The 15,746-nt window shown below is 36.0% G+C and overlaps 1 protein-coding gene across 1 annotated transcript in view; it reads right to left on the bottom strand.

Moving 5' to 3' along the window:
* The window catches only part of GCC2 (GRIP and coiled-coil domain containing 2), a 36,587-nt gene that overhangs the window by 10,030 nt on the left and 10,811 nt on the right, over window positions 1-15,746 (bottom strand). Inside the window, exons 5-18 of the mRNA XM_015826210.1 lie at window positions 15,052-15,156; window positions 11,786-14,260; window positions 10,602-10,662; window positions 9,516-9,616; window positions 7,965-8,063; window positions 7,321-7,440; window positions 6,594-6,758; window positions 6,407-6,511; window positions 6,032-6,194; window positions 5,472-5,572; window positions 5,295-5,372; window positions 4,360-4,497; window positions 1,466-1,581; window positions 145-321 (exon numbers count right to left, since the gene is read on the bottom strand). Of these exons, the coding sequence (XP_015681696.1) occupies window positions 145-321; window positions 1,466-1,581; window positions 4,360-4,497; window positions 5,295-5,372; window positions 5,472-5,572; window positions 6,032-6,194; window positions 6,407-6,511; window positions 6,594-6,758; window positions 7,321-7,440; window positions 7,965-8,063; window positions 9,516-9,616; window positions 10,602-10,662; window positions 11,786-14,260; window positions 15,052-15,156 (4,004 nt within the window). The remainder of the gene's footprint in view (window positions 1-144; window positions 322-1,465; window positions 1,582-4,359; window positions 4,498-5,294; window positions 5,373-5,471; window positions 5,573-6,031; window positions 6,195-6,406; window positions 6,512-6,593; window positions 6,759-7,320; window positions 7,441-7,964; window positions 8,064-9,515; window positions 9,617-10,601; window positions 10,663-11,785; window positions 14,261-15,051; window positions 15,157-15,746) is intronic.

The following is a 15,746-nucleotide window of genomic DNA, read 5'->3' as shown; positions in this document are numbered from 1 at the left end:
TGCGTGGTTCCGCCCCCTGCGCCGGCCGAGGCATAGCTGGCAAGCGGCAGAGACGGAGCAGGCCGACCACCAGCTGGCCCAGCCCAAGGGAGGTAAGGCACCCGCCGGAAAAGGGGNAAAAAAAAAAATGCTAAAGAAACTTACTTTTCTCGGAGTTCTGCTTCCTTTGCTACAGTCTCCTGAAGAATTTTATTGTGCCTGTCCAGCAATGTATCATGTTCGGACTGCAAAGTCTGAAGGTCTACCACGTTCGTTTGTAAATTATGTTGTGTCTCTTGCAATTTAATCTTCAGTTGTTCTATTATCTTTTCCATATGTTCTCTAAAAGAAAGGAAAGTTCACAAAACATTAGAAAATGTATAACTTGCTTCTTTAAAAGTTACAAGTTATTAACGTAAGTTAGAGATCAGCAATTTGAACAATTTTCAACAGGAAGCTTCATGAACTCTTCTCTCAAGTTGGAAGAGGGTCGTTTTGATGATCTTTAAAGTGTTAAATGTTTCAAGGCATTTTATTTATGCCCAGGATCACTGGGAGTCGGGTGGCATATACGGTATGTTCAATATTATTTATTTATTCATTTAATTTTCAGGCCTCTAACATCTTATTCTATATTTTATTGAATATTACCATGGGATCAATGTGATTTGATTGGTAACATTGCATAACAGTGTTGTAAAATAATAGTAACAGAAATAATAAATGGATTGGGTTTTCTAACATGTTTCACAAGAATGTGTACTACATGAAATGTACATGTAACAAAATTTTCTGCTATTATTATTCTGGAGAACATTTAGGTCAATGTTTCTGGTGGCATGCTGGCTGGGGAATTCTGGGAGTTGAAGTCCACATATCTTAAAGTTGTGAAGGTTGAAAAAAAACTGATCTAGGTAATGGGAGCTTTTCTTGATTCCCATCTCTTGGGCAAGTGGATCCTTTGGAACTTAATGTATATTGTTATATTGATCTTATATGAACCTATAGATATAGACTGAACTGTAGCTTTTACAGTTTAATATGTTTTCTTGAAAAAGAGTATGTAGGATCTGGAACTAAAATGACATGTTTTACATAAAATACAAACTTTGGTCAACTACTAGGACTGCTTTATGTTGTTTTTTAGATGTGACTTTAGTTGTGGTGAGATCTTCACAGAATAGTAAGGAAGAGAGATAAAAAAAAAACTCTGCAAATTTTCTTTTATATTTCTTTCTTGAAAAAAAAACAAGAGGAAGAACTAACCAGATTTGGCATATTAACTCATTCAGCCAATTTTAAAGGTAAAAATAGATAACTGATTAAATACTCTCTATTTAAAAAATCAGAATAAAAATTATCCAGACTTTATAAAAAAAATAGTGGATTCCAGATGATCATTTTTCCGTCTTCAAAGATGATTCTTGAGCCAGGGGCTAAAAACATGATTCAAATCAAAATTCAACCCATTACATGTAAAGCTTACCTTTCTTGTTTGGTCACATCAGTTTCAGATTGTGAGGATTTATTCTTCTGTTTTAATACATTATGAACACGGACTTTGTAGTTTTCAAATTCAGAGGTTATAGCAAAATGTTCTTCCTGCAATGAGACACATGATAAAATGAAACTAACTACTGGTAGTCCTTGACCTATGACCTCTTGTTCAGTGACAGTTCAAAGTTATGATGGTGCTGAACAAATGGTAGCTATGATCGGTCTTTGGAGATCTGCCCATTCCAGCATCCCAAGGTCACCTGATCATTAGCTGGGCGCTTGGAAATCAGTTTGCACTTATCACTGGTTGCAGCACCCCGATTACCATATGCAACCAGAAAGTCAATGGGAAAGCCAGCAGGAAAGGTTGCCAGCATCTCTGAGCTGGCACTCATACTCCCCTCCACACACACCCTGACTCACACTGACTCCCCACACACCCTCCCTGACCTGAATTGTACCTCCCACACACTCACTCACATTCTTGTTGACCTTCACTATGCCTCTCATGAATCCCCTTGCATCCTCCCTGATCCTGAGCCCTGTGCATCCTTCTTGACTCACTGCTTTATGACTGCATCACTTACCAATAGAAATTCCAGATCCAATTGTCATCATAAGTCAAGAACTACCTCTACTTTCTATATAAAGAGCTAAGTAACCACTTATTCACTAAAAACATTTAATTATTTTTCTTTCTTGATTTTCATAAGATAAACTATTTGAATGTAATGAATATATGCCCAATTTTATTGGAATAGGAGAAAAAATCTTTTCTTTCAAAACTACCAAGTACCAATGTTATTTCACAGCTTTCCTATACACCATAAATGATAGAATAAGTACAATGTTATTTGTAACCAAAGTGTACCCAGCTGCTTCACAGGACAATTACTATGCAAGCTAGCACAAAAAATTTGGAAGATCTGATTTTGACATGACACATTAAGACATAAACCAGTCCCTTTCTAAAGCTACATCCATCAAAAGCCTAGTTATAATTACATTCTGAGTCATTCAATTTTCCAAAAGCAAACAAGATTGGAAATTGCACATTAAATCTTCAGGAGCTTGTTACAGAGCCCATAAGAGCACTATGCTATAAACAGAGTATCTATCTTTTAGCCCAGTGAACTCCACAGAATATTCAAAAAGTACAAATATTTTAGCATCTTTTCCATCTGCTTTCCAAAATAGTCTTTGGTAAAGAAAAGAAGAAACAGGGGAGACACGATAGCAGTATTCCAGTATTTGAGGGGCTGCCACAAAGAAGAGGTGATCACGTTATTTACCAAAGCACCAGAAGGCAGGACAAGAAACAATGGTTGGAAACTGACCAAAGAGAGAAGCAACCTGGAATTAAGGAGAAACTTCCTGACAGTGAGGACAATTAACCAGTGGAACAGCTTGCCTTCAGATTTTCAAGAGGCTAAACAGTCACTTGTCTGAGATGGTATAGGTTCTCCTGCTTGAACAGGGGGCTGGACTAGAAGACCTTCCAGCTCTGTTCTGTTCTGTTCTGTTCTGTTCTGTTCTGTTCTATTCTATTCTATTCTATTCTAAATAGAGCCTATACTTCTCCAACTACTAATATCAAGTACAAAGTAGCTACTGAAAATATAAATGGTTTCTTCTTAAATCAGTCCCCACAGAAGGTAAATGTTTAAAAGCCACCTTTTAATACAGTCCTTAGAATCAAATCTTGGTAAGATAAACCTTGATAATTTCTGCTCAAAACATACACACACAGCTTTTTATACTCCGTTTAAGTGCTATACAATCAACTGAAAGTCCCTCCTTGGGTATGCAGTCTTTGGAGAAGAGTTACGACATATAGGAAAAGATACCAAATGCCTATAATACTGGATGTAAGAAATAGTGCATCAAGCAGCCTAGTCGTGATAGGCATAGACAATGAATATTATTTCTTAAAGAAAACAATACATCAGGGCGACGTGTGTTTGAACTTTTCTATTGCCTTTAATTAACATACATTCCTCATGGCATCTATTTCATGGGAAACTGATCTGAGGTCTTCAACACCATGTGTTTAAATACTATGAATGGTCCAGTTGACCATTTAGTTCCACCTGGTAGGCCAGGCTAGAAAATCTATAAGAAGCTTAAAACTACTTTTACTGAGATTGGCTATAAAGCCCAACATTTCTGTTGCTACATGAAACATTTGCTAAGTGACTTTGTCCCATGTTGTCACTTTTGCCATAGTTGTTTAATGAATCACTGCAGTTGTTAAGTTAGTAACACAGTTGTTAAGTGAACCTGGTTTCCCCATTGACTTTGCTTATAGGAAGGTCTAAAAAGATGATCACGTGACCCCAGAACACTGCAATGGTCATAAATAAGTCAGTTGTCAGGTAGCCAAATTCTGATCATGTGACCATCCGGTTATAAGTGTGAAAAATGGTCAGTGCCATTGTAACTTTGAACGGCCACTAAATGAACTGTTGTAAGTCGAGGGCCACCTGTATTAACAGAACCTTGCAAGTCTAACTGAGCTATGCCTCCTCCTTCTCCTTATACTCCAGTGAATCAGGGAGGCTTCTGCATTAAGTGGCTTCCGAAGGTGATCTGACGGCTGTGGACTTGCTGCTTTCAGCCCCTTTTTTTCTAAGTAATAGCACATCTCCACTGAGGTCCCCTTCCTTACTCTCTAAGCCAGTGTTTCTCAACCTTGACAATTTTAAGGCATGTGGACTTCAACTCCCAGAATTCCACAGCCAGCATTGCTGGCTGTGGAATTCTGGGAGTTGAAGTCCACATGCCTTAAAATTGTCAAGGTTGAGAAACACTGCTCTAAGCTGCCTACAGAATTGTTTGCAGAGGAACTGTTAGAGGCAACCGGACTAGATTGGCTTGAAATACCTTTGCTGCATTACATTCTTCTTGGAGAGCAGATACTTTCTGCTGATAAGTACTCAAAACCCGCTGATGCTGCTCTAGTGAAGTCCGCAGATGTTCCTGAATTTTGTGCTTTTCAGAAGTTAGTTCAGACAGTTGAATCTGCAAAAGTACATTTATTTCAGTGCAATGATTCTCGTTTACTCTTATTTTAAGGCTAATAGTAAACTGGGGCTGTATTCATTGTTTTGAATTGCAAGCTAATTTATTTATTGATTAATCAAATTTATATACCTGCACATTTCATGAGAAGTGACTCATATGGTACTCATGGCAAAAGAGTTTAATCAAACAAAACTCAAGATTGGCAAAGCCCTAAAAGTGTTGCCTCCAAGTAAGCAAATCAAATTTACAGAGAAATGACCAAGAGGACACTTTTGTTATATAGCACAGGAAATGTCTCCAAATGATATAGATCTTGACATGTAAATCACAAAGTGATGCGAAAATGGCTGTTGCTGCTTTTCATATACATAAAATGGAGGCTGTTATATTGATGCATGCACGCAAGATCCAGAATGTGCAAAAATCTTGGAAAGGAACACCTGTGTAATTCAGGAACTGTCTCGTGCATCTAGGCCCAATTCAGAGATCCTCTGTGTAAGGCCCACTGCTCCCTTATATTTGGGGCAATTCATCTCTAGCCAAGCGTGAGGAAATTGCCCTAAGTATCTGAGGTCCAGTTCCCAGAATGAAAATAAATGTTCTAGTCAGTGCAATATCCACAGCATTACTGGTAGTGAAAGAAACATATTCACATAGTTCAAATTTGTTCAGGGTGTTGAAAGAGGAGTGGAAGTTGTGATACACACATTCCAAGCAGATATTGGATATAATATCAATATGGATAAAATACTCTCTTTTTTACTAGTCTGAAAGGGGGGGGGATAGGATCTTGCCTTATAACCTTCCATTTGTTGCTGATTGGCTTCTAGTTCTCCCTTGAGAGATGCCTGAAATCTTAAAAGTTCGTTTTCCTGGAATAAAAATATTCATAATAATACCATTAAAACATTATTATACATTGTTGTCAGAAGACAGTAAAGCTGAATTCATAGGGGAAAACACAAACTTACTGCTTGTTTTGAGTCTGCCAACTCTTTTTTTGTTTTTACCAGTAATTGCTTGAGCTTGCCATTCTTTTCTTCGTACTCCTGTACAGAGTTTTGTAAGGATTCTAAGGAACAAAATAATTCTTGTTGCTAGCTTGTTTAGAAAACCAGCAGAAATTTAATGAAACATGATTTTCCTACTTAGGAGTTTATGCAAATTCTACCTGGATGAAGATTCTCTTTTATTGAAAAAAGATTTTCTTGTACTTTTTTATTTCAGTTTACAATAGCAAGTCACATAATTGAATAAAATTTTGCAAAAAAATTCAATGATCTATTTTTTAACTCTAATGACCGAACAATACTTTGTTAAGTAAAGCTTGTTTAATAAGCATTTGATTACATAATATTAACCATTAATTCTGGAAATATGTGTTCCTGTCTGTTAACTGGAGGCCACTGAGGTGTATTAAAATATGCCAGTTTTATAGCACATTATTTTGAATCAGAATTCAAAACCCTCTTGAATTGACATATATCCTTCTATAGGCAGAAAGTAAGCTTAATTCTAAAAAGCTGCTTACTGATTTCTTCCTGTAGAATTTCTTTCTTCTGGTTTTGTATTTTAATTTCTTGCTCAAGATCTTCAATTCTGCTACTTTTGTCCGTAATGTTTTGATTAAGTTCTTTTACAAAACGCTCATAATCAGCTATTTCCATATCCATCATTGTACTTTTCTGAGCATCCTGTATATTAAAACATTCAATACATAATTGCAGTTTTAATTTTGTTCCTTGTCTAGAAGTCACTAGCTATTTCTCTCCTATCCTAAATCAACATACTGAGTATTATTCAAATAAAAGTTAGGATTCTGAAACTACCAGAACCAAACAATATTAAAAGATGACAAATATTTAACTAGAAGTACAAGAAGTAAATAAGGAAACTACTCATCTACCTTTTTTGCTAATTCTAGCTCTTCCAAAACTTTCTGAAGATGCTTCTTTTCTTTCTGTAGTAATGTCTGAAATTCTTCTGCTTCTCTGACAGAGTGAGCATGGTCCTGCAAAAATAGTTTGGGCTCTAAATTCAAATAATCAAAGTAATTGTTTTATTTTTTTTTATTTTATAATTGTGCTATTTACCTTTATTTTTTGTTCTTTTAGAAGCTTTTCAGCTTCAAGTTCCTTATCAACTTTTGCTTTGGCTTTCTGGATTTCTAGCAGTTGGGTTTCTAACAGCTTGGCATTAGTCTGAAGAGTCTCAACACGAGTCAAGAGGTCTTCATTTGCAGAATGCCACTGTTCTTTCTAAAATAAAGAAATAATACAATTACTGGTATGACAGCAAACCATTATTACATTCTGTATATGGGAACTTCTAACAAGCTATCATTTAAATATTTGCACTGCCTAAAGCAAGAGCTAAGTTTCCTACTGTTCCCTCAAGAGCTGAGAAAGCTTAAGGTCAACACTGCGTACATCAGAGCAAAAAGTGTATAAAGGCCTTCCTCCCTTTGATTCTCATTCTCTCTCTCTCTCTCTCCCTGTTGTTTTGCCTGGGAAGGATAAAAAATATTAAATAAATTGTTGGCAAAACAAAAAATTCTCATTAAAAAAAGAAAAATGAGAATAGTCAAGAACAGCACTTCAATAAACTTTCCACAGACATTTGGCTACTCACTAGTGGCAACAAAGAGCTGGACTAAAAAATCAGAAATGTATTGCCAAAGATTGTTCTTATATTTGAGCCTTAAACAGCAGTCTACATTTTCCTCATTTTTCTGTCCATTTTTTCCACTTAGTTTTATTCCCTGCTTTGCAAATGCTAATATCAAATGTATTTACAATATATGCGTTACTAAAAAAATACCTGCTGAACTGAATTCTCCAACTGTTTGGTCAGGTCATCAATCTGACGTTCAAAATTACGAGCTCGAGTCTTTTGAAAATCCAGTTGTTCTGCTTGCTTGTCATATTCTAATAAAAGATTCTTGGAAAGCACAAGTAATTTAAAATATTGTTGATAGGTCCATAGTACATTACACATGTACAAGGGAGCATGCAACTTTTTCTATACCCCATCACCATGTTAGACAAATTGACTTTTTACCCCAATGGAAGTAAGTCTACATTTTATTTTCTGTAATCTTGTGTGAAAACTACATTGCTGGAACACTAGCATGCTTCATGGAAAAGCACCAGCTTCAGCATCATATTTATTTCTAAAAATGCCTCTGATTGCATGTCTTCCTCTTTGGCATTGTTTCAAAATGGAAGAATGAGTGACTGCTACTCAATGACTTCTCGGTCCAGAAAAAAGTGGGAAGAGACAGCATTGGAGGGACATCTGTTTTTTTTCCTGATGAAGGGATGTCTGGTATGTGATTGTATCACACCAGGACAACTTTTTGGCGAGAATGTTTTTAATATGTTCTCAAAATTCTACATGCACATACTGGACCAAAACAGCTGCCTGTTCCTGAAATGCACCTGGTAAAGGTAAAGACGCTTTACCTTATAGCTCTCAGCTCCCTGAATGATGTCCGCCATTGAAGAAGAGAGTTGCTCTTTTTCTGATTTTATCAATTCCAGCTCTTCTCTAAGTGACTGTACCTAAAGGCAGAAGAAAATGTTAATTATGGTGGCAAAGATGGTGTTCACTGAATGGAAGGATGTATTTTTCAATGATCCACTTTTTTTTAAATATCCCACAGCATTTTCGCAGTCTTTCAAAGACTCTCCAATTCTACAGGAGCATTTTCATAGCTTACAGAGGACTCAAGATACAAGAATATCTATTTAATAAATATATTTGGCCCATTAAATTCCGGCGGTCACTCAAAGTTTTAAGATTATGATCAGTACATTGCAAAACCTCACAATTGCTAACACACCTCCAAAATAATGCATCTAGCTCTTTCAATATGAATATCTTTGAGAGGAAAATCCATAACAAAGTTTGTATGATTAAGAAGTAGTTCCTGTGATTACTTGACATCTAAGTGTGTTACATCAATAATACAGTTAAGACAAAGTATTCTTTGTAGCTTTTAACCTTTGCACATGGGAATAGGAGGGAAAAAACCCCATAGCCATCTCACCAGTGCCATCGGAACTGAAAAAGGCATCAAGCAAGACTGCATATTGGCCCTGTTCTTAATTGATTTCTTAACACAAACTTTCACTCTCCAAAAATGACTGAAAGGCACATCTGTTTTATTTCATGTAGACAATGCAGTGATATGAAGGAAGGTGAATATATGTGTCCCAGAATAATGCTGCAGAATTAATGTGCTAGAGAAAAGTTCCCTGAAGTTGGGCTCTAGTACGAATCCGAAAGCTCAGAAGACAAAACGTTGGTCCTGGTGACTGACCCATATTGAATGCAGTGACACTGGCCTTGAAACAGCATCAATGTATTTTGAATGCCTTTTAATTGACTATGCTCCACCTACCTTATTCTGATGTTTGACCATAATAAACATTTGATTTTGATAAAAAAAATCCTTGAAATAAATACAGAGCAAGTAATTATTTTAGAAGTTTAAAAAGAAAAATTCTAAAATTGGCCTTAAGATGTATTTAGGGAGCCAGTTCAAACAGAATAAAGAACTGATAAAATATATCTCCAACAAATTCTGCTGAATATGCAGACTACTGTTGCTGTGTGCTCACTGCAAAATCAACTGAAAACTTTCCACCACATCCACACCCATAAATGTATGTAAATTAAGAAACAAAATAGCTTTTAGTGATCAAAGTAACTAAAGCTAGATGTTCAGATAAGCTCAACATTTACCCTTTAAAAACAACGAAATAAGATAAAAGCAGACCTTAGAAACAGAATGACATTTGATTTCTATACTCGCCCATCTCAACAAACGACTTTGGGTGACTGACAATTCAGAAACATATATTACAATTAAAATCATTACCATTACTTTAACGTATTGGTAATTATATTATCAATGTATTTGCAATGTAAATGTAATTTACAGTGTAATGTAATTACATTACCAATACTTCAACTGAATGAAAGTGCATAGGTTTCCTTTGACAACTTACCTCTTTCCTGCTAGAATCCAGTTCTTTCCTTAATTTCACAGCAACAGCTTTAATTTTATTCATTTTTTCTTCCTTTTCTTTCAGCTGTTTTTCCAAATTCACTAAAGCAAACCAAATTAATATTTTAAAATGTAAAGGCAAAAATTTTCTATAGTCAATAACTATATTAAAAAAAGATTCATTTCATTATTTATATCAACACTTAAATTATACGCTGTATTTAGTAACATTTCAATGGACTTCAGTTAGAAATGGCCTAATGTTTGACATTTATTTAGCAGCACCAAATTCAACAATAAAGAAATAATACATATCCAATGTGGTAAAAATTTTCATACTCCTTTTTCAGACATATCAAATTAAAATAAATTAAGTGATCATTTGCAACTTCATCTCAATCTCTCTTAAATCCTAAACCAGCGGTTCTCAACCTATGGGTTGCGACCCCATTTGGGGTCGATCGACCATTTCACGGGGGTCGCCAAGCAAGGCTGTCCGCCATTTTTTCCCCTTTTCCGGCGGGTGCCTTACCTCCCTTGAGCTGGGCCAGCTGGTGGTCGGCCTGCTCCGTCTCTGCTGCTTGCCAGCTACGCCTCGGCCGACGCAGGGGGCGGAACCACGCATGTGCGGTGCTCCCGAGCAGGGAAAGTCCTCGACTTACGACCGGTTGGGTAGTCCTCGACTTACGACCGGTTTAGTCTTCGACTTACGACCGGTTTAGTCCTCGACTTACGACCGGTTGGGGGTCGCGGCATTAAAAAGGTTGAGAACCACTGCCCTAAACTACAAAATTATTTTTAAAGAAGAAGCTATAATGCTCAATAGCTGCCTGAAAGCCTGTTACTTAAATTATCATTTGCATGAGTTTTGTCAATTAAGCATATTTGCTCTCAAGAGCATTATACTAAAACTGTAATTGGAAGCCTATTAATTTAAGGCAAATGCAAAGTTTCTTGCTTAGCAGAGACTGGCAGGGCATTACTCCATATAACAAACTCTAGAAAAGCATTTAATGATTTCTGTACAAATTCTTTATAGCAGTATTAGCAGTCAAAAACCCTCCCAAACAAAATATACATGAATTACCTATTTTCTCTGCTTCTGATAATTGCTGATCATGATCAGCAGAAGACTTATCCACAGACTCCTGCATTGTGAACAAAAATAAATAAGATGGCAGTTCAGCAGATAACTACTGTTGCTTGGTGAGGGAAAGCAAACAAGTCCTAGAGCAGAACATCCCATCATAATCTTAACGTAAAATGGTCAAACTGGACAATTTTTTTCCTATACAATAAAAACAAACAACAGCAGAATGATTTACAGGTAGTCCTCAACTTATAGCAGTTTGTTTAGTGATTGTTTGAAGTTACAACCGCACTGAAAAAAGTGACCTATGACCGTTTTTTACACTTATGACCATTGTAGCATCCCCATGGACACACAATCAAAATTCAGAGTCTTGGCAACTGACTTATATATACTGTATGATGGTTGCATTATGCCAAGGTTATGCGATCGCTTTTTGTGACCTTCAGATAAGCAAAGTCAATGGGGAAACTAAACTCACTTAACAACCTTGTTACTAACTTAACCACTGCAGTGATTCACTTAACAACTGTGGCAAGAAAGGTCATAAAATGGGATAAAACTCACTCATTTAGCAATAGAAATTCTGGGCTCAACAGAGGTTGTAAGTCAAGGACTACCTGTATATAGCATAAAAGACTTCTACATAAATGCAGATATTAGCATTTGGGCATTATTAAATTACAAAAACATAAGGCTTTTTCATATGTTTACATATGCCTTGATTAGTGACATTTCACAATTACAAGTATTAAAAAAGTAACTTTGCAACCAACTCTGTTGGTCTGTAAAGCAAAGGAAAACTGAAGCAAGATCATGAGCACAGTTGCAGTTTCATTTAGTATCCATTTTGCTTAATGGCCATGTTGTCAGGCCCAACTGTGATAACTAAACAAGTACCACCTGCATTTTGGATCAGCCAATGACAAAGAAACCTTTAAATGTATTAACTGGTAGTCATGAAAATCGAACTTTACACACATACACACAAACACACAGACAATCTTAATGCTCACTAAGATGAAAAGGAACCACTGAAAATTTAGCAAAGGTACATCTTTGCACTTATTCTCGTATATACATGAGCAGCAGAGAGAAATTTGCTTGCATATACTTCCCCAAAGCATTCTGATTTAAGTCTTGGGGAATAAGTCTAAAGATTTCAATAATAAAAGCCTAACCTTTAGCAAAGAAAGTTCAGCTTGCACATTTCTCAGTTCAGTCTCCTTTTGCTCCAAAATTAAGGTTAGATTTTTCTGTTCTTTTTCTGATTTTTCTTCCTGCTCTTTCATTTTGCTTTCTTGGTTTGCATGTTGTTCAGAAATATTTTCAATGTGAGCTAGAAGATCTTGGTTCTCCTTGCTGATTTTCTCACTCATGTGTTTCAACTCTTGAATATCCAGTTGAAGTACTTCTTTTTCTGAGAATGTTCCTTCCAATTCCTCTTTTAAGAGACATTTTTCTTTTTCATAATCATCCAATAGAGACCTGAACTCTGTGCACCGAGCAGCATTTTCTTCCTGGACTCTCTGCAATTCTTGCCGCAGATTAACATTTTCATCTTTCTGAGAGATCAGACTTTCTTCCTCTTGCTTCATTTTTGCCAAAAATTCATTTGCAGCCTGCAATGTGTCAACAATACCTTCTTCTTTGTTTTCATCTGGGTATTTGGAGCCCATCTTTTCATGGAGACTCTGCAGCTGACTAACAACAAGAGATTTAAAGGCCTTTGTTTCCTCAAGTACTTTAATCAAATGGTTTTTTTCTTCACAGGCCATTTGTAGTTTCACTTCTAAGCTCGCTGCTTTATCTTTGGATAGATTCCAGTCTCTTTTTTCAGATGACAAGCGGTCTAGCTCCAGCCTTGCTTGGTCTTGTTCTTCCTTCAATTTGTTATTCTCAGATTTAAGAGCCTCTATTTCAGATAACAGCCCTATTCTATCTTGTTCAAAGTCTTCCATTTGTTGTTCAGATTTGATCAGCTTCTCCTGGTTTGTTTCTTTTTCCACAGAAACACCTTTCAATCTCTCCCCCAACTCTTCAGCCTGTTGCTTTAATTGATGGTTGCATATGCTAAGAGCTTCAACTTGTTGCTGAAGTTCCCCTACCGTCTCTTGTTGTGTTTTGCATTTTTCCTGCAGCTTTTCTATTTTCTCAGCTGAGCCTTTCATTTTGTCAAGGAAGCTACTATTCTGTGAGGAAAGTTCATTTCCTTTCTCTTTCATGTGTTTTAGGTCAGACTCCTTTTGATGAAGACAACAAACCAGTTTCTCATTCTCTTCTTGAAGAGTCCCTATTTTATGCCTGAGCTCTTCTACCTCCTCTTTTTGGGAGGAGAACTGTTCTACCTGTTGATGGAGAGAACTGACCTCTTCTCGGAGGACATCCCTTTCATTGAAAGCAGCTCGGAGCTTTTTCTGTAACTCATCAACATCAGAAGCCTGCTGTTGCTTCATACATTCAAATTCTCGGCTTATCTTCCCAGCCGATTCCCCCAATTCAGTCTGCAAAGTTTCCAGTGTTTCTCGCAAGTTCTCATAACTAGCAATGGCTTCTTCTTTCTCCTCTATATGCCTCTGACATTGTTCTTCAAGGTCCTGTATTTTAAGAGTAAGTGACTGGTTTTCTCTCTCTGCACTCGATGTTATAGCTTGATTCAGCTCGCATATTTCTTTTTTATGTGTTTCTACTAAATCCTCCATTTTGAGGCTATTCTCTTTTATGTTTTTTTTGTATAGTTCTTTTGCCGACTGGAGCTCTGATTTCAGTTTTTCTATTACACAACAATGATCTTCTTTGGCAAGTTGCAGTTCATTAATTTTGAATTCCAAATCTTCCTTTTCATGAAAATAATCATCTTTTATATGTTGAACTTCCATTTCCAGTTTCATTTTAACATTGTTCATATAAGTTAATTCATCTCTTAATATACTATGCTGAGATTCCAGTTCTTTGAAAGCTTTCTCTACATGCCCAGTCTTTTCTACTATTTCTGTTTCAGCATTTCTAGTCTCATTTTGATTTTCTTCATCTTTAGTCAAGGTCTGCCTTATGCATTCCAACTCCTGTTCATATTTCTCCTTACAAGCATGCAATTCAACCTGCATCTCTTTCTCTTTTACCTTGTATTGCTCTCCCAAATCCAGCTTTAGCTTATCTACTTTAATTTGTTCTCCCTCACACAATTTAGCAGAGGCTTCAAGTTGCTGTAGTAGCTCTGATAACTCATCTTGGTGAGAAGCCTTCAGTTTGTCTAGCTCTTCACCTTGCTTATCAATTCTGTTTTGATAATGTTGAGAATTATTTTCAATATTATTTTTTAGTTTGGTAATTTCCTCTTCTTTCGATTCATTGGACAATTCTATCTGTTTCTTTAGATTCAAGATCTGCTCTTCGTAAATGATCTTTGTCTGCTGGAGCTCTTCCTGTAGTCTTCTGATTTCTTCATGCTCATTAGTATGAAAGTTAAGCTGTTCTGTGAGCTGTTCTTGTTTTTTCAGTTCTGTATGCAGCTCCTTTTGCAATGTGATTATACTTTCATCATATTTGGATTGTGCTATTAATCCTTCATTTTTAAGGCTTTCAATTTCTTTCTGGTGAGAGGTATTCAATTGGGCAACTTTCTTCTGCCATATTTCTTCCTGAGCAAGAGCATCCTAATTAAAAAAAGTAAATCAAATATGTGATGAAGCATCATAAAATCATCAGATCTATTTTATAGAAGTAACAATCAAAGGATTAGTAGGTTTTACAAGAAATATACAGGTGCAATCTGCAGAGTTATTATTATTGATGTCTACTTTCATCTCAGCTTAGAGCAGTGATTTTTCTGATAAGAGGAAATGTACATTTCATCTAAGACAGGATTTCTAAACACAAAGGAATAAAATATTTAATCCTTAAATAATATAGACTTAATTGATTAGTTCCTTTCCAATTTATTCCATTTGTAAAACTGAACGTTTTTCACTCAACTATCTGTGCATTAGTGTTTAGTTTTGCTTTTTTCTGTCATTATTTTTTTTTTCTCACACTAAGATTTGCAAATCTTACTATGGCACACTGTTGACCCACATTTCAGGACTGGAATACCCATCTGAAATAGTGTAGTTTTCTATAGCAGTACCTTCCCAATCTTGACAACATTAAGATGTGGATTTCAACTCTTAAGAATTCCCTGGCCTTCGGGAGAATGGCTGGCTGGGAAATTCTGGAAGTTGAAGTCAACACATCCTAAGCTGCCACGGTTGAGAAACACTGTCCTATACAATGATTTTATTAAACATCATGCTCTTGTGGGGTTCATACCCAGCATCTGCACTTGCCTGTTTGCAAGAGAGAAATGGGAGCCAAAAAGCTTAAATGAAAAGGTTTTCTGGGATCCAAATCTATTTAATAAACTATATTTAATGTCAACAATTTCCAATTAACTCTTCTTACAGAGTACCTCTGCTTCTTGCTGCTTTTTCACATTGTCTTTTTTCAGCACTACACACTGCTGCTGGGCTTCTGCTTTCTCCAAAAGAACCACATTCAGTTTCTCTGTAAGAGCCTAGTTTTGAAAAGAGACAAAAAAGTTATAATTATCTTCCAAAAGCAGAGATACTGTACTTAATTTTATTTATTAAAATATATATATAGCACTCTCTAAATTCTCTTTTTTTCTTTGCCAGAGACAATACCAGAACTATTCTCATCTGCCAGAGTTATTGCTTATTTGACATAACACCCAGAAATTTGAGGGGGTGGGAAGGGAGTTATTTAGCATCATGATTTGACTGTTCTCTTACATGAAAGTTATTCACAAATATTTGTTTTCATGTTAATTATAGCAATGGTATTTCAGTGAAATTCATATGTGGACATTCTTCATAAATGATATTATTACCAGGAAAGGAAAACAACTCTGTCATTACCATTAAAGTGAAAAAACTAGCAAAAACACAACTTATCAACACACATCCTACAGTCAATTTTGGTTATAGAAGATATTCATCATTAATCCCAAAATTCTGAGTAAGCTTTATTTATCAATATCTACTCTAATCACATTAACTTAGGAGAGAAGAGGCAAAATCAAGAAAGTACTTATAAACATTTTTATGGTTAGCCATATTAGGTTTCACTTGTGTTTTTCAATTA

Source organism: Protobothrops mucrosquamatus, unplaced genomic scaffold (genome assembly GCF_001527695.2).
Source record: "Protobothrops mucrosquamatus isolate PMUCROS unplaced genomic scaffold, P.Mucros_1.0 scaffold3007, whole genome shotgun sequence".
Classification (NCBI taxonomy): domain Eukaryota; kingdom Metazoa; phylum Chordata; class Lepidosauria; order Squamata; family Viperidae; genus Protobothrops; species Protobothrops mucrosquamatus.
The sequence above is the reverse complement of the archived record's forward strand: the minus strand, read 5'-3'. Positions and strand labels throughout refer to the sequence as shown.